This window comes from Aulonocara stuartgranti (assembly GCF_965226115.1).
Source record: "Aulonocara stuartgranti genome assembly, chromosome: 7".
NCBI lineage: Eukaryota > Metazoa > Chordata > Actinopteri > Cichliformes > Cichlidae > Aulonocara > Aulonocara stuartgranti.
In genome coordinates, this window is record NC_138945.1 from 2434279 (window position 1) to 2461759 (window position 27481).

Sequence of the window (27481 nt, forward strand, 5' to 3'; positions counted from 1 at the left end):
TTTTCTCCCTTTTGGACTTTTCACTTTTGCCCATTGGGACTTTGTTTTGTTTTCTCATTGTTTGTTAAATCTCACCTGTTTTCCATGTCTGCATTTTCACATCTCAAAGTGATATTTGAGTCAATTTCAGGGCCTGTAAAGAAGTTTAATCAGTAATTCAGCTTCTACCAGGTTCTGACTGTGAGCCTCAATTACACATACAGTCGGGGAAGATGGCCCCGCCCCTCCCTGAGCCTGGTTCTGCAGGAGGTTTCTTCCTGTTAAAAGGGAGTTTTTCCTTCCCACTGTCGCCAAAGTGCTTGCTCATAGGGGGTCATATGATTGTTGGATTTTTCTCTGTATGTAGTATTGGATTGTCTACCTTAGAAGAGGAAAGCAGGTATTTGTTAGACCTTTCTCAACTTCAACACATTCTGTATACATGTTCTTCTACATGAGGTGTATATGTACAGTGGCAAGTGTTCATATTTTCTGCTTGTGAAGTTGTGTCTCATTGTTGTTTTTTAAATTCTTCAAATGCAGTCATCACTTCAAACTATTCACAGCAAATGATTTTTTGTTTCTATGGGCGGAGTCTCCAACTTTGTGATTGCAGCCTTTTCTTAGAACATAAATCTGTGTGTAATCCACCAGTTTAACGTATCCTTCCAGTTACTTTGGAAGCTCTCACACTCAGACCTCTGAGCCGAATCTGAAACTTCCTTTTTGAGAGATTTCAGGTTCAGCTCATCAGAGCTTCCAGATGAAGTTCATCCCAGTTTAATTCTGATACCACTTACAGGGACGCTTCCCCTGCTCTTTGTGATAAATCCTTAAAGTATTTTTCTGGAAAGATCTCAGCTTTAAGGGCTTCTCATCCATCTCACCCATCATCAGTTTTAGACCCAGTTCCAGCTTCTGAATGCTTGACTGTCTTCCAACAGTTTGAGCCAGTGTCTTATTCTGCTTTAAAAGATATAATTGATCATCTCAAAATCTCTGGTTCCCCGCATGATATTCTTCCTTCTCGTTTCTTTAAGGAAGCTTTACATGTTATTGGTCCTTGTATCTTATCTCTGCTGAATGCATCATTGTCATCAGGTTGTGTACCGTCTCTCTAAGCATGCTGTTGTGCAACCTATTATGAAAAAGAAAAATCTTGACCCTAATGCTCTCACTAACTACAGGCCGATCTCCAAACTCCCTTTTATTTCCAAAATATTGGAAAAGGTAGTTCTAAAACAACTTCAGGCCTTTTTAGATGCAAATGGTATTAATGACAAGTTTCAGTCTGGTTTGAAACCTCGCCCCAGCACAGAGACAGCCTTACTTAGAGTTTTTAATGATCTTCTTTTAACTGCTGACTCTGGATATTCTGTGGTCTTAGTTTTACTTGACTTGACTGCTGCTTTGGTTAACCACAACATTCTTCTATCAAGAGTGGAACATGTTGTTGGTCTCAAAGGTTTTTATCTTGGTTTAAATCCTACCTCTCAGAGAGGTCGTTCTCTGTTGCTATGGGGCAACACTCCTCGGCTTCTGCCCCTATTTACTGTGGTGTGCCTCAAGGGTCCGTGCTCGGTCCTGCTCTCTTCTCTTTGTACATGTTGCCCTTGGGATTAATTTTTAGTAAATACAACATCTCCTTTCACTGTTATGCTGATGATATCCAGATTTATTCACCTTTGAAATCCGATGTGACTGCTTCTTTGCAACCTCTGTTCAACTGCTTGCATGAAGTTAAAATTTGGTTATCACATAATTTTCTTACATTGAACGAGACCGAAATCATAGTCTTTGGTAGTCACACTCCGCTAAACCAGTTAGCTGATGCCCTAGGCCCTCTCGCTAGCCATCTCTCGCCCACTGTAAGAAACCTCGGAGTGTTCCTGGAGGGCTCTTTTAAACTTGAGAAACAGGTCTCCACTGTGGTAAAAAACAGCTTTTACCAGTTGCGTCAGATATCCAAAGCAAAGCCGTTCCTTCCTTTAAAAGATCTTGAAAAGCTTATCCACGCATTTATTACATCCAGATCGGACTACTGTAACTCCCTCTACTCGGGCCTCCAACACTCCTCTCTTTGCCGGCTTCAGTTAATTCAAAATGCAGCTGCGCGTCTTTTAACAGGTACGAGAATTCATGAACACATAACTCCAATGTTAGCCAAATTACATTGGCTCCCTGTTAAATATCGCAAAGATTTTAAAATTCTTTTGTTCACTTTTAATATTCTGAATAATTTAGCGCCCAGCTATCTGAACTACTCCACTCATACAATCCCAACAGAGCAGATCGTCCAATCACAGGCTCCTAGCACAACCTAGGTCTCGAATGAAGTCGAGAGGTGACCGGGCCTTTGCATCCGTGGCACCCAGACTCTGGAATAACCTCCCTGTTCATGTTCGTACTGCCGAGTCGATCCAGTCTTTTAAATCACGTCTTAAAACTTATCTTTTTACTTTGGCTTTTGATTCTAACTAGTTGGTCTAGCTTGTTGTGTTGTTACCTATTGTTTGTTGTCCTGTTTTATTGTTTGTTTTAATTGTCTCATGCTTATACTGACTGTGAAGCACTATGGTCAACACTGTTGTTTTAATATGTGCTATATAAATAAATTTCGATTTGAATTCAGTCTAGTTAAGTTTACTTCTCCATGGCACCGTTACAGTTCTGTTACCTTTCTTTCCTTACAGTTCACCATGGATAAGCTGGTCTCCGAACTTTTCGGCCTCTGCCCAACCATCATCGAGATGTATGACAATATGAAGGACAATGACGAACGCTGCAGGCGGATTGCTGACAGGGTCAGAGCTTTGGAGGGACTGGTTTTAACCGTCAAAGAAAGGGGATCAGGCAGAAACTCTGGCGCTGTGGAGAAAGCGCTGAAGGAACTCCACACCATCTTGAAACATGCTGAGAAACTGGTGTCAAAATTCTCAAAAAATAATCGGCTTAAGCAGTTCATGATGTCAGGCAGCATTGGAGCAAAGTTCAGCGAGGTGAACCAAAGACTCACTGAGAACTTCCAGATGCTTTCTGGAGCTCTGCAGGTTGAGCAGAGCGACATACTGCACAAGGTGTATGAAACTGTTTTAGGGCGCCCCTACACACCGCTGCCTAACCCCCCATGTCCTACGTTTTCCCCAGCAGCACCGCCTATCCCCTCTCCTCCCGTGCCTGCCGCCTACATCATGGCACCCATGCGGGCTTCGACGCCTGTTCTGGCCCAGCCTTTCTGCAAAACTACAACAGTTCGCGTTCTTGTCTCCAATAACATGCCCCCGATGCCCGTCATTAGGACCATCAGCCCTGTTTCTGTCGTCAGAACTGTTTCACCGATGGGTTTTCGGCTCTACTAGTTTGGCCAGTCGCTTTGCATGATTTGTGATCAATAATAATCCCTATTTAATCCTCATGGGCCTTCATTCCTCCTGGAAGGTCTTCTTGACTGGGAAGCTGTGAAGGTAACTTTCATTCTCGAGAAATTCTTTTGTAAAAGAAATACTACTTTTTTTCACGATTAAATAGATTTGAGAGGGATTCAAAAACAAACAATTTTAATAAAGTTTTGTGAAACAATGAAATTATTCCTTGCTGAAATGAGTGCACACATATTTATTCTCTTTCACATTGTTATGTAATTTGTGTCCTCTTGTCCTAGTGCTAAATGAATCTCTAATAAATCAAGGAGCCTATGTGTGTCTGTGTGGTTTTCATCTAATTTAACAATCGTTCATCTGATCTGCTTCAAACTGTGCAGTCTGAGGATGCAGCGTGGTGAGCTAGTTAATTATAATAATCTCAAATATTTTAAACTTTGTGATTTCAGAGGTTTAACAAAGTTTCCTATAATGTGTGGTCTGATCTTCATTGCAGGACACAGTAGAACGTGTTATTTTCTTGGGCTGAATTTGATGCCACTCCTTTCTGTGTCTCCTCCAGTGTCTCCTCCTGCTCTGCTAATTTTGCCTCCAGCTTGGACATTTTTTTCTCGTTTATCCAGCTTCATCTCCAGATCGATGTGTAGAGCCCCAGACAGCGATATGTAGTCATCAGTGAGGCTCTTGTTCAGATTTTCAAACTCTTCCACATCTGATTCATCTTGTGAGCCTCTGTGAATTTGATGTTCAGTATTTCAGCTTTCTGCAAAGTCTCTAGGAAATTCTCCAGAGCTTTTTTCACATCAGACAGCTGAACTTCCTTCCTCTGGTCGAGGAAAAACACCAGTTTCCACAGAGCTTCAAGTCTTTTCACGACGAGGGGAGCCTGCTGGACATTATCCTTCATCTTCTCAATCGTTCTGTGAACATCCTTCAATGTCGTCATTATTTGCTTGTTCAGCTGAAGAGACATGTGCCAGGGAACAAAATGTTTTTAATTAGACCTCAATGAGTTACATTCAAATTATAATGACTAGGATTGCTGAATCTCTGAACCTCACGCTGAGCGCACATGGACTCCTCAGCGACCACTTTCACAAAGAAAACAGTTTCCTGCTCTGCTTTTGCTTTAAATGAGTCCACACATTACCAACTAAACACCACGCTCATCTTGAAACGATCTGAAGTGATACCTGCTGCAGCATTCTCGAGGTCATAAATCAAACAGGTTTATGCAACGACAATACATGCAATGATCCTGGGCTCAAGCCTGGGGAGGGGTCTTCATGTGATTTTTTGGGGGTATTCCAAGCTCTGTTTTTACCTGCCATCAAAAAGGAGGTGCCTTATCTAACAGAATGGTACAATGCACTAAAACATTACATAACACAAGGCGATTGCAGATTTCAGGAACTCGAGGTCTCTGAAACACAGTGAGGTGAGGAGCTCTCGGAGCTCTCGGCCCGCCTGGACTCCTCACCTCCCTCAACACCTGCTGACAGACTTCCAGCAGTCTCAAATGGAAAGCCTCCTGAGCTGGTGCTTTATGGTTTAGGCTACCAGCTGCACAACAATAAGGGCCTGTAACAGCTGGGGAGGCTGAAAACAAACACATTTTTAAAAACAACCTTTTCTCACAGGCAGTCCACGGGCACACTCCCTCCCACCCTCTCGCCACTCTCTCTGACTGACGTGTAATAAATCTCTATGTGAAGAACTGAAAGTGGATTAACCCAAATCATTCTCATGTACAGCTGTCCTTCTTGGCCAGGGACATTCTTGTAAAACAGATAAAGAGTTTTTTTCCTGGTTAAATAAAGTTAGAATTTCTACATTTACACTACATGTTATTATCCTGTTGCAACATCAGGTCTGTGGGTTTTTGTGTTACAGTGTTGTATGTTTTGTCATTTTGGCAAATTAATTGCACTCAACGTTTGAATGATTCGAGGTAAGTGAATCAGCAACTGTACAAAAGCTGCACACAAAGAACTCACACAGTTAAGCTACACACCTAATGAAAATATTTGTCCATCATGTTCACCTCACAGGAACTTTATCCAGGCTACAGATGCAAACATTTGGGACTGACCAACCTATCGCAACGCTGATTTTTCAAGATATGCCAAAGATATCTCAGAATCTCACCAGGAATTGCACCAATCAGAGCGCGCGGTACAAATGTACACAAGGCCCGGCACATGATACAGTTATTATGTACTTTTTACTCAGAGAATGGGATAGGTGTCAACCAAAACTTTACTGTGAATGAGTAGAAAGTAATGAATGAAATTTAAAGGTACCAAACCAGTAAATGATTCACAGTGAGCAAACATTGGTTTGAGGGTCAAACCTGTCCCTTTCCTGTGAGGAGAAAAGCACACAAAACCAAAAAACATAAGCATAGCAGCTCCCTTTGTTCTGGTCTCGTCTGAAGATGCATTTTCCATCTCCTGTTGTGGGGTGTAAGTCTTTGCCACCTTCTCTGTTTCCAGAATGTGGAGGAGAAACAGCTGCTGTGCAAATCTGCTTGAACCCCTTCACACCAGGGCTTTGTAATTCTTTAAAACAGGAGGAAAGTGCAGTGCATGTCAGAAATGGCAGAAAGCCCATCTGCTGGCTTTTGTGTCTAAGGTTCCACCTTTTGGCACTGATGGACTTATATTATGGATTTTGTGACGATGATTCATCGGCCGTTGCTCTGACTGAACTTTTGAAGGCTCTGATGGAGTGTGTCGCTAGCAATCACGTAGCGTATATACCGTTACCGCACACGCTTCAAATTATATCGCGATATGAATTTTAGGCCATATCGCTCAGCCCTAACCTCCACTTACATCCCTCATCAGTTTATCTCAATAGGTCCAATGACAGGGTGAGGCAAAGCTTCACAACAATGGTTTCACCTGAAACCTCTGCTGATTTCACAACTTGTTTTTCCACAACTTGACTTGTGTGAGGTGGCACATGATCAACTACCCTCTTCAGGGACAACACCCAGCTGGGTTTAAATACCTAGAACCGATGAAACTTAAAGAAGTCCCCCCCCCATGCTCCCTAGATTTTAAAATACATTTTCATGAGTATCCCAAAAATGATTTTCAGTCAGTGATACCAAAATAGTACGATTACGATTTAATGTCCCAAACGTTAGACATGCAAGATTAAAGCATCATATTTCACCATAGTTCTGCTAGCTGTGGAAGCCATTTGCGCGTATATGTTTGCGTTCCTGTGTGCATTCATATTGTCTTCATAATGAACTCGTCTTTGTGTAAAAGTGGGGCAGAGGCCTTGAAAACAAGCACAACTCCAGCCCAAATGCATGAGGAGAAACTGTGGCAGGTTTCCAGGACCAAAGGAGATTTTCTGGCTACGTGACTGAGCAACAAAACAATGTGGCAGATGTTCACGGTGCGTTCACTGACTCTTCAGAATGTTGGAAATCCAAACTGGTGCCAAGGGGGTTTTCAAATATTATAAGAGGGTGGAAATGCACTGTAAGACTTTATATGCAATTTGGTATCAATTTGTTAACCAACCCAACAATTGTGTGATACAAGTCAAACAGCTTTATTAATCCTTCACAGTGTTTCAGGTATGTTTTAATGCCTGTTGTTTCACGCATCCATGTGCTCAGTGCTCAGAGTTGCTGGGGTCAGGGGAGTGTGGATTGCAAAGTGGTGCACAGCAAGTGTGGGCAGGTTAAAGCAGCTGTAATAGCACACTTACATGGGATAGCTACTGGGATGTGTAGGAGGCTGTCAGCCTGAGGCCGAGCACTAATATTCACTGATGGCCTACCTGGACCACGGTTATTATAGTTAAATAAACCTAAACTAAAGACAAATGTGAAAAAACCCAAACATTTCAGCTAAGTAATACATCAACAATTAAAACCAAGAGAAACCATTATTTCTAAAATGATAAACTGTAATAACTCTGACCTCTGTCTTTGTCTCCTTCTGGCCACTGTGAGTATCTTTGTGGTGACTCACGTTTGTGATCATCTTTAGGTCATTTTGTGTGTCTTTGTAGTGGAATTGCATTTCTTTGTGTGTTCTTTGTGTTTTGTGAATCTTCTGGTTGGTTTGAGTCCATTTATCTCTTTGAGGTAGTTTCCAACCTCTTTGTGGTTATTTTTGGATCTTTTTGTGGGGTAGCTGTAGCTACCCCTAGGTAGCTAGACAGGGCACATCATCTACTAAAAAAAGTCATACTATTAGAATAAAAGAGTAATAACAAATATGTTTTATGCTGTCATAAATAACAGCTAAAAATTCTAATGATTGCAGCTTTTACAGTGGAAGTGGAATACATTATATGGATATAAGAGAGGTATTTTAATTATTGCACTTTCCACCTAAAGTACATGTTGCACAGGGATCGGCAGAGTTTATGCTGGGCCTGATGGCCCATGGGAGAAGCTGCTTTTTTAATCTGCTGGTCCTCCTTTTTATGCTCTTGTACCTTCTTCTAGAAAACAGCAAGCTAAAGAGGCTCCACGGGGGGCCTGTACTCTTTAAACTTCAGTATAATACAGGAATGTCAAACACAACTACAGCCAGACCAATTCAGTTTCATTTACTGTCACCAGTGAAACTCTCCTTTTGTGTCAGTGTAACGAAGTTTAACCACACATTTAAAACCTGAGATGTCTTAGTAAAAGAACAAGAAGTTCAAAATTTCAAAAAAACTGCAAAAAAAAAAGTTGCCAAAAAGGTTCTGGTAGCCTATCACCAGTTTGGCGTCTTTCTGGCCCCCGGGCCTTATGTTTGAGGCTGCGGGTCTTGTTTTCCCGGACTTCAGGATTGCTCTCTCTGTCCGACACTCCCTGCACGCACCGTCAGGGTTTGTTTTGGTCCTGCGGGGCTGTGTCACAGCCATCCAACCAGAGACGAGAAGGGTCGCGGGCGTGTCATGTGACCCCTCCCTCCCCTCCTTGTACGCCACTCCGAGATGCTGCGCGCGCGTCTCTCAGTGCGATTCATTCCCTGCGCGCGGACGGACGCATCTAGCTTGTCTCCATCATTTGCGAAGCTCGTACGATTATTTTCATCGTCACTGTTATTATTATTGTTAAAAAAGAGTTAAAGAGCAGAAACCTGCCGCACTGCGGGCTCCACACCGAGAGAAACAACTGAAATATATCCTTCTGCGACACACGCACCGGAGGGGGCCCGCGTTCGCCTACTTCCTGTCTTACTGTCGACAAAATGAAAACCAAATTCATCAACGGGGTTTCTTCTTCCCCCTCCATGTCGCTGGGCCTGCTGGTGACCGAGAACGCCCTGCAGGTCCAGCCAGACACCCAGGAGGACTGTGACGAGCTGGTCCGCTCCGACCAGCCCGACCCAGACACCCGGAGGAGGGCTTATCTGTGGTGCAGGGAGTTCCTGCACGGAGCCTGGAAGAGCCTGGCCGAGGACCTGTTCCAGATCACCATCATCAGGTGCGGATGATCATCGGAACCGTTATTTCTGTTTATTTTCACCATCCGATGTGTTTTTCTGTAAACCGTCTGATGAGATCATCTCACAAGAGCCATGTGACCCAGAGTGGTCGAAACAGCAGAGCTCATTTCATGTTCCTGTGTCAGAATCTGCTGCTATAGTGCAGTCTGTATTCTTAGCCCGACGGCTGATGTAGTTGATAGCAAGTGGGAGCCTACCTCCCACTCAAAAGAAAAAAAAATCTAAAGGGTCTACACTCAGAAAAGAAAAAAACTGTCCCAAAGACTTTAACTCATTTCAGTCATTACTGTTAAACCTCTCTGGCATCAGTGTTGTGATTATTTTTATTGCAGATAGTTTTTAATTAAAAGTGTACAAATGTTTAAACTTAAAAAAGTCTGCCTTTTTTTAAGCAGCACTTTTCTTTGGTAGAAGTTTTGTAAGCAAGCACTTTTAACAGTGATGAGAAATATAATGAAAACATTAAAGAGGAAACATTAATGGGCCCAGGACTGAGCCTTGTGGAGCACCGTGGTTAGAGAAGCAGTGTTAAAAGAGATCGTGCTCACTCTAAAAAAACTCCAGAAATGCTGACTTTAAATAATTTAATTACATGAAAAACTGTAGTTTTGTTACATGAAGTGTAAAATGTTAGATTTAATAGGATCTGGTCCACTTTACTTGATTGGTAAACGTTCACCCTACACAAAGCACATTTTCCTCAATGATAAACTTTTTAAATAAACGAACCTTTGAGTGTAGATTAGGATTGATTGATGTAGTGCTGCCAGAACAATGAAACCTCAGGTCACGACCTCTTAAAATGATGGCTGGTAGCTGTATCTGTGTTTAACACAAGAACTTGGATGACAGCTGATGACATTATTTCTTGTCATTTTTTAAATTCTCTTCTTGCGTTTACAGTCGCTGTGCTGATATCAGTATCAGCCCGATAACAGTATTGGCTCCTAAATGCTATTTTAAGCCACTCCCTTATTCAAGAGGAAAACTTCTGTGGAAAAGAGAGCAGTGTGTCCTCCTGGGATCTTTTTATTGTTAGGCACATGTGAAACCACTACAGAGCTGCTAGTTTTGGGGTTTTTCTTCTATACACTGGTGAATCCATCATTTAATCACACACACGCAAATACCAATATCATATTCGCTGTCTGTCTGTGTTCCAGGGGTGGTCTGAGCAACAAGCTCTTTCTGTGCAGCCTCCCCGACAGCCTGAACTGTGTTGGGGACGAGCCGAGGAACGTCCTGCTGCGCCTCTATGGGGCCATCCTGCAGGTGGGAGCCACATCACATGTCAGTGTTTTACTGTGCAAAAAGTAACCCAGAGTCGCCACGAGGACGTAAGGAAGTAGTTCCCCCTCGGTAGTTTTTAGTCTGCAGTTACTGCTTTTTACTCACACTCACAAATAAGAGCAGACATGTAAAAGTGTTAGAGATAAACAACAAAATAGACGAGTGAAAGTGCCGTTATGTGTGAATGTGTGTCACATGCTTATATTAGTGTATGCATGCAGTTATGCCTTCATGTATGTGTGTTTGTGTGCGTGTTAGCCATTGTTGTACATGGTGATGTACCCCCATGGCTGTACATGCATGTGTTCTTTGCCGTAGGCTTCCCAAAGGAGCGTGCCTTGGGCACTCTTGTTCCCAGGTGAACCCACCCAAAAACACGGTACAGTATGAGATCTATGAAGTCTCAGCCTAATACAAAGATGTAACACACACTCATGTAGCTCAGCCGCTAGGAAGGAGAACAAAGTCCTCCTGCCTGTCCTTTTCCTGCTCTAAATCCCTGTCTTGTGATTCTTAATCATTAAGAAGTCAGCTTCAGTTTCAAGCTAGCGGACAAACGGCAGACCTGATGATGGCTCAGATCAGATAGATCAGATTTCTGCTGCCCATCAGGTGCTTCTTTTGGAAAAAATAATCTCTTTGCATGACGTGGCCGCTGAGTCCAGAGTTCATGATGTCAGACTCATCAGCAGATCCACTCTTACGATAGCGCTTAGCTGCTGGCGCTCGCCACATCGGAGTGGTTTTGCTTGCAAACAGCGAGCGGTAAGAGTTCAAGGCCAGCGAGATGTTTGCACAGCATATTCTAATCTCCTGCTGGCGATCAGAACACAACAGAGTCACAACTGAGATTCAGCCACTAAATTTGGCATTTGCAGCTGAGAGTGCATTAGCAGGAGACCTGCATTAAGTATTAACTCTGCTCTGTGTACTTGCTAATGAGCACGTAAGCAGTTAGCTTTTATTGCCGGGGATGTACGAGAGCACCGCATCACAGAGTCCTTTAACCGAGGTAACTGCGGTCGTCTCCGCCGTGCCGCAGGAGGAATTAATGATGTCTAATCAAAAAGCTAATATGATTAGGGGACGAATGCCTTTGTCTGAGTGCACAGCTACTAATGATTAAACCGAGCGTAACTGCACTGGAGACTGTTTCTGAGCAATAAAGTTATGTGATGCTGATGAGCAGAAACCTGCAGCTCTCAGTAAAAGTGCAGGTTTCATATCCATCTGCCTCTGCTCTGCTCCTGCCTTCAGTCTGAGGGCCGCTGCCTGAACAGTCTTCTGCACTGTCGCATCCAAAAGACTCGGTGTGTGTTTGAGCTCATACTGTACTGTCTGCACCGCGGGCACAGCTTTGATGTTGACGGGCGGCTTGGCGGCATGTATTCATGGATAGTTCTTCCCTTTTTCTCTTGTTGATAGATGTCCTGTAATAAAGGGGATTCTCGAGAGTCAAACAAAGAAAATCACTTCCAAGTAAGTAACAGACGACAGTTTCTCTACTCAGAGTGTACGTCCACAGCAACACTCGACTCACATGTGTATGCCCCCTCCCCCGTCTCACTGTTTCTCAGAAGATTTGTTCTCCTCCCCTAAATTCCTCTCTAACTCACGCTGAGCCTGAAGAGGATCCGCCAGGTTTCTCTGAGCACGTGCGTTGGCGGGGCTTTGGGGGAATTCACAGGAACGGCCGAATACCAGTTAATTTAATACCTGGCTCACCCGACACTGCATGACTGAAAATCTAAAGTGTTACTTTTTTCTTCCGTTCAATTTCTGATTTTGTCTGTTAACATCAAAGCACAGACACCCAGGAGATATAAACTGTAGCTGGTCATTAACGTCTTAGCATCCTCAACGTCCCCGACAACCAGAGGTTCACAGGTTAGGTCCACATTTTCACTCATTTGGTCAAAATGCATCTCGAGGCTTGATTTGAACGGTAACACCTTCCAGTTTCTGAAACTAGGCCCTTTCAGCATAAATCTCGCCCTCGCTGGTTACCCGGTGGCAGACGTGACATTATTCCCCGTGTTTACACGCTCTTCCGCATGACCTGCAGTTTAAACAGCCCTCGTGGATGTGTATTTGCTTCCAGAAGACTTTCACAGTCGCATATTTGCAGGGACTTTTTCTCTGCAGTCGGTGTGAACACGCCTTTATTAAATGTGTAATGTTACCACCGTTTGGAGTTTTGCAATGTACTTCTGTTGACTCTTTGATATCACATTAAACTGACATATTAATGATACAAATGTAATTAACATGATTTGTGCATTTTTAAAAATAATTGTTGTTTTATGACATTGCAGCTGAATTTGCTGCCTCTGTGCACCACAAAGGTCATTTAGTGTCATTTAGTTCCACTATTCTCCAGCAAAGGTAAATGTTCTGGTTCGTTTACAGCAGTTTTCAACTCGAGAACTCAAAGTGGTGAACGCATTTAAAGCAAATCAGAGTTCAGTAACTTTCCTAAGGATACTTTGGCCTTTCTGCTCTACCACCACAGCCACCACAGCCGCCCAGGTCGATCGTGTATATCTTCAAAACAGGAAAACAGAAAACTAGGTCAAAGGTTAAAAAGCAAAACAGACAACAAAAAAGTTTTATTTCAATTTTAATTTAGCGAGAAATTAAAAAACTAAAGTACTGATGTCATGTTAGTGGTACACATATGAAAAATGTCTGATTGACACTAACCTCATAGTTGGTGATACTGCACCTTAACACTGTGGTCACAACATGCAAAACACAAAAAGGAGATGATGCAGTATTTAAGTAGCTAGAGTTACATCTACGACTGCAGACGTACTTGTTAAGGTGATAAAGGTTCGTTCAAAAAAGTCTTTAGATGTTACAATGTTACAATAAACTGTTCTGAATGTCTTTGTTGGCTTATGTGGCGTCAGCTGGCCAGCAGTGATGCAGGCTATCGTTATTGACCCCAAATGAATCATAAATGTAATGTGTAATAGTTCATACAGTCTGAGGGTTTATGGAGTACACTGCCTACAATCACTGCAGCCCCACACACAAAGGTCACAATGGCTTAAAGAGGTGCTGCTTTGATGATTGCTTTGAAGGATGTAGTTCTTGTGTTACCTTCTCTCGCAGTCCTCTAAACTTTTTGGATGCCAACCTGTGATGTAACACATACGCACACCTTGTCCTAAAACAAATTACGTCGACATGAAGCGACGATGAGCGGGTGCCGATGTTTCCTCACAAGAAAAGGAAGACATGGAGATTCTGGGTTGGTCCAATTCTCAGGAGAAGGCATGAGCGGGGAGGGTTTCATGGTTCAGTTGAGGAGGTGAAGCTCAGGATTTCGTCCATATTTCAGGGTCAGTTGAGCTCTTGTTGGCAGAGTTGGGACTACATGTGAGTAGCTGTGCGTCTGAGGTAAACTGGTATTATTTCACTATTTCCATCTCATTCTATAGTCAACAGCGGATCTGATTCGTTGGATCTGTTTATTTGCATCCTGCTGCTGTACATTTTACAATACGTGTGTTGTAAACCTGCTAAAAGCATGTTCAGGGTAATTACGAGCTGAGTGCTGACAGGCTGCATGTTCTTAATGTGCAGACAGGAAGATAAAATGCTGAAATGCACAAGTGAAGGAAGTTTGCGCGTTACGCAAGCCTCATAAAAAGACTAATTTTAGTGATAGATAACCAGCACAGATGTGTTCAGGGTATCACTGCAGGCAGTGTACCGAGCCTTAAACCCACTGACTCAGAAAGTTCTGTACCCACGCGGCATCATGTGACCCCCTTTGACCTTCACCTTACAAAGCTGAATCATGACTCTCTGTCATGGGACTGAGATTAGGTCATCAGCAAGTTAGCCATTGTTTCCACTCAAGTATCTTTCCATAAAGATGGCAGCTCCTCCCCCTCAACTCCACTTCTCTAATCTTCAGCTCGCCGTGAGGCTAACGCTGGACTGCGAGTGTCTTCAGATAACCTCGCCTAGCCTAACAATGCAGTGTTCAACGTAAATCCCATTTGGATTAGAAAGGATGATGCGGATTAATTCCTTGGATGTTTCAGTCGTCACAGCAGAGCTGCAGCTCTCATGTCGGACAGTTTACATCCAGGTGAAGACGACACAGTGACACAGTTAGGCTACAAACCCTGTGCTGGTTTCAAGATGTAGCTTGATATAAAAGCGTTGGCCATTTTTAGCGATGAAGGCTTGTGCCGCCCCTTTCCTCCTGTATTTCTCTGAGATCTTAAGTTGTCACAGGCGGTAACGGTAACCTCGGTCCTTATCTTATATTTTGGAGAAGACCAAAACAGATATTTTGGGTAAAAATGTGAATTTTTTAAATCTGTGTCAGGCAGAAAGATTATTTTTGTTACCAAGCCGTTGGCAGATTAGTTGAATATGTCAAGGTCAGGGTTAGCGTTGTGATCATCACTTAGTACTCGGAGGAGGAACACCTAAGTTATTCAAAGGGAGTTCAGTTTGATCTATTCTCTTAGATAATGTGCTTCCTTTTGATGTCCTTTTATCACCTTCATTAATCCATCGTCTTACACTCATAGCAGAGTGGATAAGTATTGAGGTTAGAGCAGCAGCTGTCTGAAGCTCACAGTGCACCTGCTCCAAGGCCAGCCCGCGAAATACCTCTGAGCAGAGACGCAGCGCCGGCACATGACTGGCATAACAACTTGGATTCAGTCATAATCAAATATTCACCAGGAACAGAGTGCACGTTAGACCGAATGTTCCTCGGATAGCAGCACAGACGATGCCGTGTCAGGCGACAGAAAACTGCAGGAGTTTTTCATCAGGAATGTTTCGATTCTTCTGCGTCCGAGCCGCCAGCCGGGGTTACGGCTAACGCTGGTTGATAATTAACAAACCTGTGGGAGAGAAAGCAAGTCAAACATGCATGTAAAACAGACACTGGCATTTGGAATAGGTCAGAGGAAGTGAAAGTGAGGTCGAGGGAGGACTGCAGGCTGCGAGACCGTCGATACCGACCACGCTCACCGTGTGGGCTGATGCAGCAGCCTCTAAAGAGCCCATCAAACAGAAATGGACTTCACTTAACTGACATTTGGGTCACTCGTATGCTTTCACTTTATTATTATTATTATTTTTATTTTTCAGCACAGTGTGATCGCTTTGAGGCCTCGTTATCTGCCAGCATTTGTGTGATCATGATAATGTGGATAATTCATGTCGGAGATTTGAAAATGCCTGCGATCAGGAATAAACGTGAACGAGCTGCTCTGCGGTCGGGAGAGGGAGCTAACGTGTTCACTTCCATCGCTCTGTACGTCCATTGTGTTCATACTAGCAAGTATGGCTGCACGAAGAGCACCACGGGTACCTGTATGATGCACCCATACGGGTCAAAAAGTCAGGCATCCTCTAAACCGCCTCACATTTTGGTTTAATGGTGGGATGAGAGGAGTCAGCACTGCCAGCGCTAGCTAACAAGCTAACGGCAGATATTTTCAGGCACTGGCATCACGCACGGTCGCACTTATTGGTGCAATGCTGTCGTCTTCACTGCAGGAAGCACTGAGTGTTACTGTTTGTGTGACGTTGTGGTTTTAAACATTCAGAACATGCTGCGTCTTGCACAACAATCAACCGCAGTAAATCAGCAGCTTGCTGTTTGCAGTTTAGAAAACCACAGCCCCGTCAAAATTCATGCACTACATAATTACACAGCGTACTGCATAACAGTACGTAGACAGAAGTATCTGGATGTAGGCAGAAGGATATCTATGCTATTAATAATCGACTGAAATAACCGTGAAAAAAGGAAATAACAGTTTGCTTTAAATGTATTTATGCGAAGTTCAGACGTTCCCTTAACCAGGTCAATAAACTATTAAGCTGCTAATAATCCCAGAACTCATGCAGTGCTGACAGTTACTGTAAATAGGTTGCCACTGTTATTGGTGGTAACTGTGGATGTTAGCAACAAAGTGCTCAGAGAACAATCATTGATGTGGAAATGGTTCACAAACCAGTTTGAGTGCCTCGAGACACCATCACAGGATCAGAGGACGCTCCACCTGACTGACAACCAGTGACGCTCACATGCACAACCACAGGCTCTGCCAGCTTACCAAAAGCCAACGCCCACGTATGTTTTTGAACCGTGTGACGAAAGAGAACATTCAAATTTTACACCAGCCGGGCAACACTCCTAACCAGGGAGAGGTTCGAAGTACTGCCCAATTCACTGGTGTTTTGTTAGTGCTGCATTGTTTGTTCTGCTTTTTTCTTCAGCAGATATGATAGAAAACAGGAAAAGAGCCACATAGCTGCCGTAAAAGGCAGATGGAATATTGTCGTCATCCCACCAGGCAGCTGTAAACGTGATAACTCGAGAGCAAGGCGACGTTTTACCAAACGTGCATCTGCTAAATTTCTGCTGACGTCAAATTTTCCAAAAACTCAGTTCAGTTTAGTTTAAATCAGACTTATTCGTATAGCGCTACTATAATCTACTTCCTATGATGCTTCTCATCCTCACCTTGTCCATGTAACACATGAGAACCGAGAGAATCTCATCCGTGTGTATAGCTTTACCAAGTTACGTGGTAAACAGAGACTGGTTACTGGATGTGTAGGCAGCATGCAGCTTTGTCACAGCAGAGATTCCCATATTCCCTAAAGAGATTTTACCTGGAGTCCAATGTTGTGCTTCCTTGTTGGCAGATCAGTCCTGTTCTGCTTTGAGACGGACGTGGTTCATAATAATTCATAATGTTTAGGAGGCCACAGAGTGGGCAGCATTGTTTTCTTTGAGTCGGCTTCCTGTCGGGCACTCATTATGAAACATTCCCATGGCTGTTATCCAAAGAAGCAGGCGCACGTTTGGATCCAAACCTCTGTCTCTGCTGCAGTTTATCTCAAGGTTATTCACTCAACAGTATGAGGATGGCAATATATCACTGATTTTTATTTCAAGGCTTGAACTGCAGCACAACGTGGAGGTTATTCAAATCAAATGGGCACTTTAGCAATTTACACTTTACATTTTCAAAGTTAAGACACTAAAGAAAATTGAAAAAGTTAATAGTTTTTCAGAAATCACTGAGCTGATGAACGCTGCATGTTCCAGACTTTTCAAACAGTTTGAAGCTGATATAGCAATACAAGAAAATTCAGTTCAGTCTTATTCATATAGTGCCAAATAACAACAAAAAAACCTCCGACAGAACCAGGTCAGGGAGGGGCGGGGCCACCGGCTGGGGGGTGAGGCGAGGACGATGGGACAAAGACGCGCTGTGGAGGAGAGACAGAGTGATAATAAGTAATGATTAAATTCAGAGATGTGTATAAACACATGGTGGATGAAAAAGGGGACTGAAGAAGAAATAGTCAATGTATAGAGTGCTTATGCAGCTGTAACCATATGCTTTCTAAAAAAGGAAAGTTTTAAGCCTAATCTTAGAAGTAAACACAAATCAATGATAGCTGTGGTCTTTGGTTCCTGACAGGATTTAATAGCATGGATGGTCTGTTCATGACTTTCCCTAAACTAAACTCCAGTAAAAGTAAGAAACCCGACTGTAGACTTAACTCCAAACCTGGTGCATATTTGGTGAGAAGCCTGGTTTCCAGCAGAATCGAGTCGGCACACAGTTTTGTCTTTGAGGACACGTGACTGTGCTGGCATGAGACCCCCCCCGTTGGTCTCCGGGCTGCACGTGTTGCCGTGGGAGCGTTGTGCGTCTCTAAGATTAAACGAGAAAACACAAGGCCGTCTGTCTCCTCTGCTCCAGCAGCTTCAACTGCAAAGCCAAGTCTTGCTGGAGATTTTCGTCTACCTCTTGTGTTTCTCCTCACCGCTTTGACAGGCAAACCCTACTAACCCTAACCACAACATTTCTCCTCATTCAGAATCATCCATCCTTGTCCTCCACCACCTGATTGCCTCCTAAGCCCCTTTCAGACGTGCACTTCACTCTGCTGAAGTTGTGCCATTTTCACACGTCAGACCTTTTCATGTAAAGCAGCTTTGGCAGGCTGCCTACCAGAAACCCTGAAAAGAAGACTTTTCCTTTTCAAAGGCAGTCTGCCTGTGTCTGAAAGTGGCTGAGGAGAGGATTCATCCACTCTAATCTTAACGTTTTCAGCCTGCGTGACCAGAAAGAGCTCTTTGTCTCATTTGCTATTCTGCGGCTGTGATGGGAGCTAACGGTGGAGGTGCTGTGAACTCTGACACCGTGTTGCCTGAAACGTTGACGGTGTTGCTGTTGTGTATCTTCAGGGCGCCGAGGCCATGGTGCTGGAGAGCGTGATGTTCGCCATCTTGGCTGAGCGAGAGCTCGGACCCAAACTCTACGGTATTTTCCCTCAGGGCCGCCTGGAGCAGTACATCCCCGTAAGTCCCCGTGCGGAGCTGCACTTACACATCACGTTTCCTTCTACAGAAATCAAGTTAGAAGCAAACATTATGATCCAGACGCAGGTGCTTTATCGATCTGATCAGCTGTTACGGGATGAATAGGCATTATCACGTTGTCAGCACGAAATCACCTTTTCATGGACACCAGCTGCAACAGCAGGAAGTGATGTCACTTATAAATAAACACAATTGGAAATGTATTTCTTTCCTTGTTTTTGTCCAAGGCTTCTCAAAGCTGCACTCCTGCTGTCTGTTGAACTTTATCCCAAAGTACTGATGTTCTCAGTATCCTGTTGGAAATAGTTTATTTTGACGTACATCCTGTCTTTTTACAAAACAATGTGCATTTTATTTTCATTTTTGCTAAAGTTTATAAAGATTAGTTTAATGAAGTTGGGAACAAACTCCAAATACATTTCACCTGGTTTCAAAGTTTTGTTTCATTTACAAAAATCTGTTTTAGAGAAAATATTTTCTCTTTGTGGTTTATTTGATTTTTTTTAGCAGTTTAGGAGCACTCAAAGAAGTCCAATACTGCTGCCAATACTCACAACTTTATTTTTCAAGATTAGGACTGAGAGGAAAGAAATGTTAGAGTGTGTGTGTTTGTATTCAAATCTTTGTGGGGACCAGTCCCCACAAGTCTGACGGCATTTTGAGACACAAAATGTGGTTTTAGTTACAGGATTACAATTAGGTTATATTTAGGGTAAGAGGCTGGGAAAAGCATTATGTCCACACATGATATGAATACCCAACTGTGTGTGTGTGTCAGGATAAAAACAAGTGGAAACACAACCCTCCAGCTCGTGTACAGTTTGAGGTCCGGGGCTTTTCAAAATTGCTCAACGCAGTTTGTGATAAGTCGCAAAACTTTTCAAACAGGAATATCAGGTGTGACAACAAAGCTGGATATTTTTAAAAAGTTGCTCAGTGACGAATTTAGAGGCTTAAATTACTTACAGAACAGAATTTGACCTTAAAAATTGTTTGACGTTTGGATGCAGTGACCAGATTGTTTTCAGATGTCTGAAAAACCCCCAACGCCTCTCACACACCGGGGCTCTGCAAGATAAGATTTTAGTTTGGATGTCAAAGAAACCCTGACCAAACCTGTGATTTATGCAGTTAGAGCCAGAGTCATGGTTTCATGCAGTTTTATGATGTCCTGCTGACAGAGCCGTAAACTGGACACCTGTGAGCTGAGCGACTCCAGCATCTCGGCCGAGGTTGCGCAGAAGATGGCCAGGTTTCACGGGATGAGGATGCCCTTCAACAAGCAACCAAAGTGGCTGTTTGGAACCATGGACAAGTGAGTCACCCGAGCCCGTACGTCACCGCGTCAGGCAGTGAGCACATGAAAAGTTTCCTCAGTTGAAGTTCTCCCAGATAGCGTGTCACAGCACTGATTACTTATCGGCTTCTGCAGGTGGCCGTCCGCCTATCGCCGTGCACTTCCCCTTGAAATACCTTCAACCTCATGCGTCAAGTGTTTACGAGGTTTACATTGCACAATGTTTGTTGGCGTGTGCTGATAAAGGCCGCTGTCTTTTTCCATCAGTATTCCTCATACATGCCTAAATGTCTGGCTGATCGCCTGCTGAGTCCGGCCGTTCGGCTCTTTGACTGATTTTCCCGCCATAAAAGATTGACGGGAAAACCTGGGAACTGTTGTCCTGGGAAACACATGGAAGCTGCCAGATGTGATGAGATTATCTGGCCATTCTTTTGGTTTCCTGTAAAGAGAAAATTACACCCATAGAGCAGATGTGGTTAGAATATATTTGAAGTTCACTGAACTGTGGGCCTTACATGCATCTACATATTTGTCTGCTCAAATTGAAATAGCAGCCAACGTGAGCAAATAGCAAAAACACAAAGACATTTTTAGACCAGCTTAAAAATTGGAGAAAAGGTTTTCATTATTTTTAAAAACTATTGTTTATCATTTTTAAAACTAAGCTATCATTGACTAAATGTAACTTCAACACAAGTGTGTTCCATTTCCAACGTCTCTACTATGACTTTTTCCTCTTTTCATTAATGTGTGTGGATGTAACACTTTGATCAGGTACCTGAGCCAAGTGATGAGGCTGAGCTTCACCAGAGAGGCGCACCTGCGTCGCTTCAACCGCCTGCTCAGCTATAACCTCCCACAGGAGATGGAAATGCTCAGGTATGTTGCTGCAGACATGCAGCTGTAAAACACTGCACACATGACACATGCGTGTTTCCTGACTGTTACGCAAGACTTGCTGGTTTACCACAGGAAACATGCGTGAAAATCTCGGCTACACAGGCGCAGAGGGCAAAGGAAGCACAGCTGAGAGTCTCTAAACATCCATGACTTTATAATGAAGTGACCGCCTTTGTGTTTGTGCAGGTCTCTGCTCGAGTCCACTCATTCTCCCGTGGTCTTCTGCCACAACGACTGTCAGGAAGGTAAAACCTGAAGACGCGAGGTCGCCCTTCATACCATCCATTTCTTTTCCTCTGTTGTAGCAGTGCTAACTTGTGTGTGTTTGCTCCTTTCAGGAAACATCCTGCTGCTGAAAGGCCGCCAGAGCTCAGACAAACAGAAGCTGATGCTCATTGACTTTGAATACAGCAGCTACAACTACAGGTACACGAGCAGGACACCTGCAGTAACATCTGACCTGGGAACCCTCACCAGCTGTTTCTGCATCAGTCCATTGCTGTCTTTATTAATGTCATTACTGTTATTATTGTAGGTTAGCATTAGAAACAAGAAGCAGATCGATAAACCGGATCAGCATCATTAAAAATAAAAATTCAAATGAAATAAAAATATTAGAAATAAAAACACCTCCATGTTTACAGTTTTTTAATGGTTTGGTGAAACTGATGTGCCGAGCACAGCCTGACTCGAGTGCTGAGCTGCTGCGTCACCGTCACTCATCTCCTACCAACCTGTGTCACATTCAGTGCGCTCTAACCAGATTATAACCTGTAATCTGGTTATAATGGTAAACAAAGATACTAGAATCAGAGCGTAAACAAGAAGAAAAACCGCCACAGTCGGCTTATGGCTGCGTTTTAGTGATATTCCTACACTCATGCTGTGCGATACGACCAAAATCTCATATCCCGATATAAGACATCTATCGTCCGATAACGATATAAATCACACAAATGTAACATTTTCTGTAAATTCTGTGAATCTCGGGCAGCTCGACTTGTTTGAAGTGTTTCCAGCTGGAGTCGAGACTTTTAGCCGACGCATGAAACGATACATTTTTAAACACAAGTTGTAACAGCCGCCGTTTTCTTTGTATTTATTACACGGCGTGCTGCGGGGAAAAGCGTTCTAACGTTTGTGTCTAAGGTTTATTTTTTAGCACCTGACGCCTCTTTTTTGCTTCTCAGCCGTAAACGCTGCATACTGTTTCACGGGATTTAGTTTATTTTGAAAAGTCTCAACAGGATCTTGAGCTTTATTGTGAAAGGTTAATATGCAAAACAAACAAGCGGACGGCGGAGCCACGCCATTGTTTTACCGTCGCTTGTCCGTCCGTAGTGTGGTCATATTAAATATAAGAGAAAGAGAGAACTTTAATAAATGAATACAGCCACTACAGCGACCATCAAAACAGTTTATTTTGCCACACTACGAAACAAATAGACGTTTTTATATCGTCACCCGATATATATCGTTATATCGAGCGTCCTAACTCACGCCCACCCTAATCTGTTGAAATATTAACTGCAGCTGTTATGTAACCAGAACTTGGCAGGCTGCTGAGGGCACACAGGATGAAGGCCAGAGAAAGGCGACGATGACCCGAAGTAGACGAGAATACAACGATGTGCTTGTGTTTCTGCACCTCTCTGTCTTTATGCGTCGCTCATTTCTGGGAAACACTGCATGTTACCCAGAACTCCCTGCTCCTCCCAGCTCCCTTCAGCCTGGCCCCTTTAAGTCCTGTCCATGTATAACATAGAACACGTGACCCTGTGAGGCACGTGTGCTATAACACATGCACAGGAAGAACAACAAAACAAAACATGCTGTGGGTTATTGCTTTTTCTCTCTGGAAGCGACAGCAAAGGGTCGAGCTCAGGTCACTGCCTCCCCCGCCGCACGGGGAGGTCCTGCTCCTGATAACAGTGTGGGAAACGGCACTCGGGAATACTTGAGGGACGAATGAGACTGAATCACACACGGGATTACTGCGACTTTACAGTCACTGCTTGTGGGAGAATCTTATCTTTTTAATTATAACTAAACCAAAACAAGGAACAGCGCTGGCTCATAAACGTGCTCTTGTTTCTTTGCCATTCTCTGACCCTGCAGGGGATTCGACATCGGTAACCACTTCTGTGAATGGATGTACGACTACAACTGCGATGAGTTTCCTTTCTTTAAAGTCAGCGCTCAGAACTACCCTTCAAAGGCCCAGCAGGTGTGTAAAATATGTTAGTGGGCTCATTCGATTTCTCTAACGGACTGCTGACTGCCATGAAATGTTTCCTCGTAGCTCCACTTCATTGAGAGCTACCTGCGCGAGTCCGATCGAGGGTTCGACGGCTTGAGCGCAGAGGACCAAATGAAGCTGAAAGAAGAGCTGTACGTGGAGGTGAACAGGTGAGCTTAGGGTACAAAGATGCGTTACCTAACGCAGAGTAAGTCGCAGGATGCTGCAGTGAAAAGCTAAATGGAAGTAGAAAACACTTTGTGTCTTTGTGATGCAGGTTCTCGCTGGCATCTCACTTCTTTTGGGGCTTGTGGTCCATCATCCAGGCCCGGCTGTCCACCATCAAATTTGGATATCTGGTGAGTCTTTGCTTCCTTACCTTGAGTCCTTATTTACTTTACTCAATATCAAAGTTGTTCGGGGCACAGATCTGAACTTCAGCTTTGGTAAAATGTCAAGTGGGGAAGAGGAGGATTTAATTTGAACCAAACTGAGATACATCGAAACAGGTAATTCAGGGCTTTCCTGGTCGTCTCCTCTGCTGTCACAAAAGATGCGCAGTGGTCATTAAAAGAGAGAAGCATGGAATTTATATGTTTGTTCAGGACGAACAGTGACAGAAGTTACCGTTACCTCTGGTTGGAGTTTGAGCTTCTGCCTGGCTGTGCTCAGCTTCTTTGACAGCCTCGGGTCAGATCGGGCTGCCATGCAGCGGGACGCTGTCGCACCAGCTGGCAGGGCTTTGGTATCCTGACAGGAAGCTGCGCTTGGTGAAAATCCGAAGCGTGCACAGATTGTACTGGTTAAAACGATCCAGACTTAAAGCTCATCAATGTGACTTTTAAATAACATTTTCAACACTTAATTCGGATATTAGTGCAAAGTCACGGATGTGAATTTCAAGCAAACTGATGTAACATCTAAAACAAGAAGAAGGAAGAATTCACTGTGCAAAGACACTGACACGAACTGATGTTCTATTAGTGTGACTTAACCCGGAGCACGCAGGGTTACATTTGGATTTATTGTTTTTACTTAAAACAAGCCCTTGTTTCCACATATTCATTTGTGCTTACCTGTGTTGCAGGAGTACGCACAGGCCAGGTTTGACGCCTACTTCCAGCAGAAGAAGACCTGGGCTGTGTAAAGGAGGCGAGACGATTCAGTATTCTGACAGCACGTTCAGCCAAAACGTCAAGGACCCACGGGCTGATAAAGTTTCTACGCTTTACTTACACTCCCTGCCTTGCTGGTATTTGCTGGCTACTGTTGGTGTTGTGTTGACCAAAGCCAAACCTTGATCACGTGGCTAGTAGGTGCTTCGAATATGCCCCACAATCATTGCAGCTCAAAGTTTACACGGCGTAACTGAAGGCCAAAACCCCCCAAAACAAAACAGAGGAAACACATGGACTCGCACTAACCTTCATCGCTGGTCAGAAGGTTGTTTCGGCCCAGTTTGAACCATATCACTAACATGAACGTTCTGAAAGCGTGGCTAGCTCAAAAGTGTTAGCATTGCATCAGTGTGTATGTACAGTATGTGTCTGCTGTGTGGGAAAGAATCAGAACCTCAGCTTTTCTGCCAGAGCTCCCAGTAGCCTGGTTCTGTCTGCTACTGGTGGGCTGATGGATTAACACGTTCCACTTTCTTCCCACTTGGTGTTTGTTTCATTTTCTTTTTTGTGTGTTTGACATTATCTTCAGGCCAGGGCAAACACGGTTATTTTGAATGTCTAAACATGTGAATATTTTTCTGGGGTAGCCTCAACGAGTCGACACGAAAGCTATCGAACGTCAGGTATCTTCCTTACAACAGGACACATTGTAGCTGACTTACTTATAGTCCTGTGATTTCACTTAACTGTTTAAGGGACAAAGGTGTGGTGGTTTCATGTTGTCATTATTATTATGGCTCACTGTGACAGCTGCACACGTTACGTCGTGTTGTCTGATTTAGCCTGGCTGCTAAACCGTCTGTTGGGAACCAGATGTTGTTGCCGCATTGAAGAAAGCTTCACACTGAACACACGACAATGGCTCCTTATTGTGGTGATGGATTCGTTGGTGACGTCTCTGGTGTTTTGGCCCAAGTGCCTGCTGCCATGCTGGCTCATCATTGTAGCCGTAATCCAGAGTAATGATGCTGACGGTTGCTGCAAAGTCAAACTTGGCATGATTACTTCTTGTAACTGGACTGCTGTTGAAGGGGCATTTAGTTAAGACCAAGAGCGCTCTGTTTCCAAGAGCTGAGTCACTGATGTGAGTCACGTCCAAGCGCACATTATGGCCACTGTCTGCTTGAGTGAGGGTAGAAATGCAGCAGTGCAGCAGACAAACACTGTCCTGTGTATGTCAAGCTTCCCTCTGAGGTGCTACTTTTAGGCGGTGATATAGAGGTTTGATATAGAGACGTGGCACAAAGAGATCATGCAGACATCCTGAGACCAGCTAAGTTCTACCTCACCCTGATTAGTTGTAATTGCATCATTGCAGTATTTTGCTATTATATACCAATCAGTGGTGGGGCATCATTTTTCATGCCTTTAAATGACATTGTGAAAAATGATCTTCCTGTTATTTCTGTACCTCTTCATACTGTAATTGGGCATAGCAGTGCCCGCTAGACTGACAATGACAACAAAGCTTTCCATTAAAAAAAATCAATATACACTATTAATGTAACACAAGGACTCCTGCTGACATCGTTTTCGACCTCGTTATTAACCTTTTAACATCATCAGGTCGTTGGCCACCCGTCTAGGCTTAGGCGTCAGCGTTGGGTTTAATCAAAGCCCACCCCGTTGTAGACTTTGACCTTTTTGTAGAAAGACAATCCTTCTAACAGGTTTATAGCTTTCAATCCTAAAATGTATGAGACCTGATCTAAATCTGGTTTCTGAAAATGTAAAGGAGGTGTCATTGGCGGTGGTGGTGACTCCAGCCCTCGGTATGAATCCTCACTCTTGTTTTGGAGAAAAGCAATAGGAAAAAAATGGAAATAGTTTTTAATGCATGTCAGTTAAAACGATTATTCTCGCTTCCCTGAATCCCAACACTTTGGACAACAGTTTAAAGTTAAACACAAGCGAGGTTTCAGATCATCACTGAGGATTAGTTGTGCCCAAAGCAAAAGCTAACCCTAGACTGGTCGAAAGGGACTTGGTGGTTGGGGTCGATGGCTGTCCTTAATGACCTTGTTAACTAGACTATAAGCAGCATCAGTAATTGTGTGATTGTCCATGATTGTAAAATCTCTGTTCGGATGTGGGCGTTTACCAAAAGCCAGTCCAAAATGTGACCCAAGGATTCTTCTGTTAGATCCTACTTTGACCCCAGATTTGAAAAATGTGATCGTGCTGCTACAAATAAAGTCGTACAGCTACCACAAAGGCGCTGTGGAAGCAGCCAAACTGAAAATGTGACCCTGGCGAATGCTGCGTTTCCCAGTGGAGGGAACCTGTTGATGGGGAAGCTGAACTTTTCTCTACACTAAACATTTGACAGCAGAAGCATGCAGAGGTGTTTGAATGTCTACTGTGGCACTTTTGAGGACAGTTTTAGGAGGTGACGAACTGTGACTTTATTTTACATGCAGGTGTACTTTTGTACAGTTACTATATTTTCTTTTTTTTAGGTGTAGTGAAATTTTGATACAATGAGACTTAAGGTCTGCGAGCAGTGGATTATACTCGATAAATATTCAAATTCAAAGCGTTACAGTACTTGTTTTTCTGGTTTCTCGATCATTTCTTGTACTCCGTCTTTACTTGAAGTTGTCTTTAATTTGTTGAAATTTGCCCTGACCTTTCATTGCTGTACATGCTGTCTCTCAGTATTGTGATGTTTTATGTGTTCTTACATTCCATATTGAAAAAACCAACATCACAACATACAAGTATTTAACATTCTGTACTCGTTACTTTAGGTTTTATGCACATTTTGAACCAAAGGAACTAAAATGAGTCTTTAATTGGTTCTTCTAATCCAACTGTAATTAAACCCTTGCAGGGGAACAAAAACCTTCACTCCTGTTTCTGTTTCTTTTTGGCACTATTCACTAAACTATATAGAAAACATTACTTAACTATAACTAATGAAAACCTTTTACATTACTGTTGTTACTGTGAATGTACTTTGTGTTGATTCAATCCACCTTTTTTATATAAAGATGTTGTTTTGTGTGAAGAGCAGCCCCACCTACGCTGTCACGTGGCTCGTAGCGATAACCTTTGCTATCTATGCAGCTATACTGAATGTTTACGTACAGATAACAGCATACTTAAAGGTTTCAGGTGAACTGCAGCGACACAGAAATGACTTTGGCTGTAAATTTACTGCTTTGCACAAATAAAAGTTAAATGAGAAAACAGCTGACTCTGGTGGTTGTTTGGATACGCAGTCTTGGTTAATATGATTGGCACTTGCCAGGACACGCGGTGCCTCTGAAGCCGTTATGCTGGGTTAAAAATAGCAAAAATTGGTGTCGTGCATGTTAAGTGATCATTCATCAAATTGAATGGAAACCAA

At 43.3% G+C, this 27481-nt stretch overlaps 1 protein-coding gene across 2 annotated transcripts; it reads left to right on the top strand.

Moving 5' to 3' along the window:
- Window positions 1–8321: 8321 nt before the first annotated feature.
- On the top strand, window positions 8322–27323 carry chka (choline kinase alpha). 2 transcript variants are annotated; one of them, XM_082538683.1, is made up of 12 exons: window positions 8322–8811; window positions 9997–10105; window positions 11549–11602; window positions 18378–18491; window positions 19694–19827; window positions 20587–20691; window positions 20899–20957; window positions 21051–21138; window positions 22831–22939; window positions 23015–23121; window positions 23229–23310; window positions 24039–27323. In XM_082538683.1, the coding sequence occupies exons 1-12, from the start codon at window positions 8576–8578 to the stop codon at window positions 24096–24098; spliced, it is 1257 nt and encodes a 418-aa protein (XP_082394809.1). In that variant the 5' UTR covers window positions 8322–8575; the 3' UTR covers window positions 24099–27323. The 2 variants fall into 2 exon arrangements, with proteins under 2 accessions (XP_082394809.1, XP_082394810.1); XM_082538684.1 differs by lacking the exon at window positions 11549–11602.
- Window positions 27324–27481: the final 158 nt, after the last annotated feature.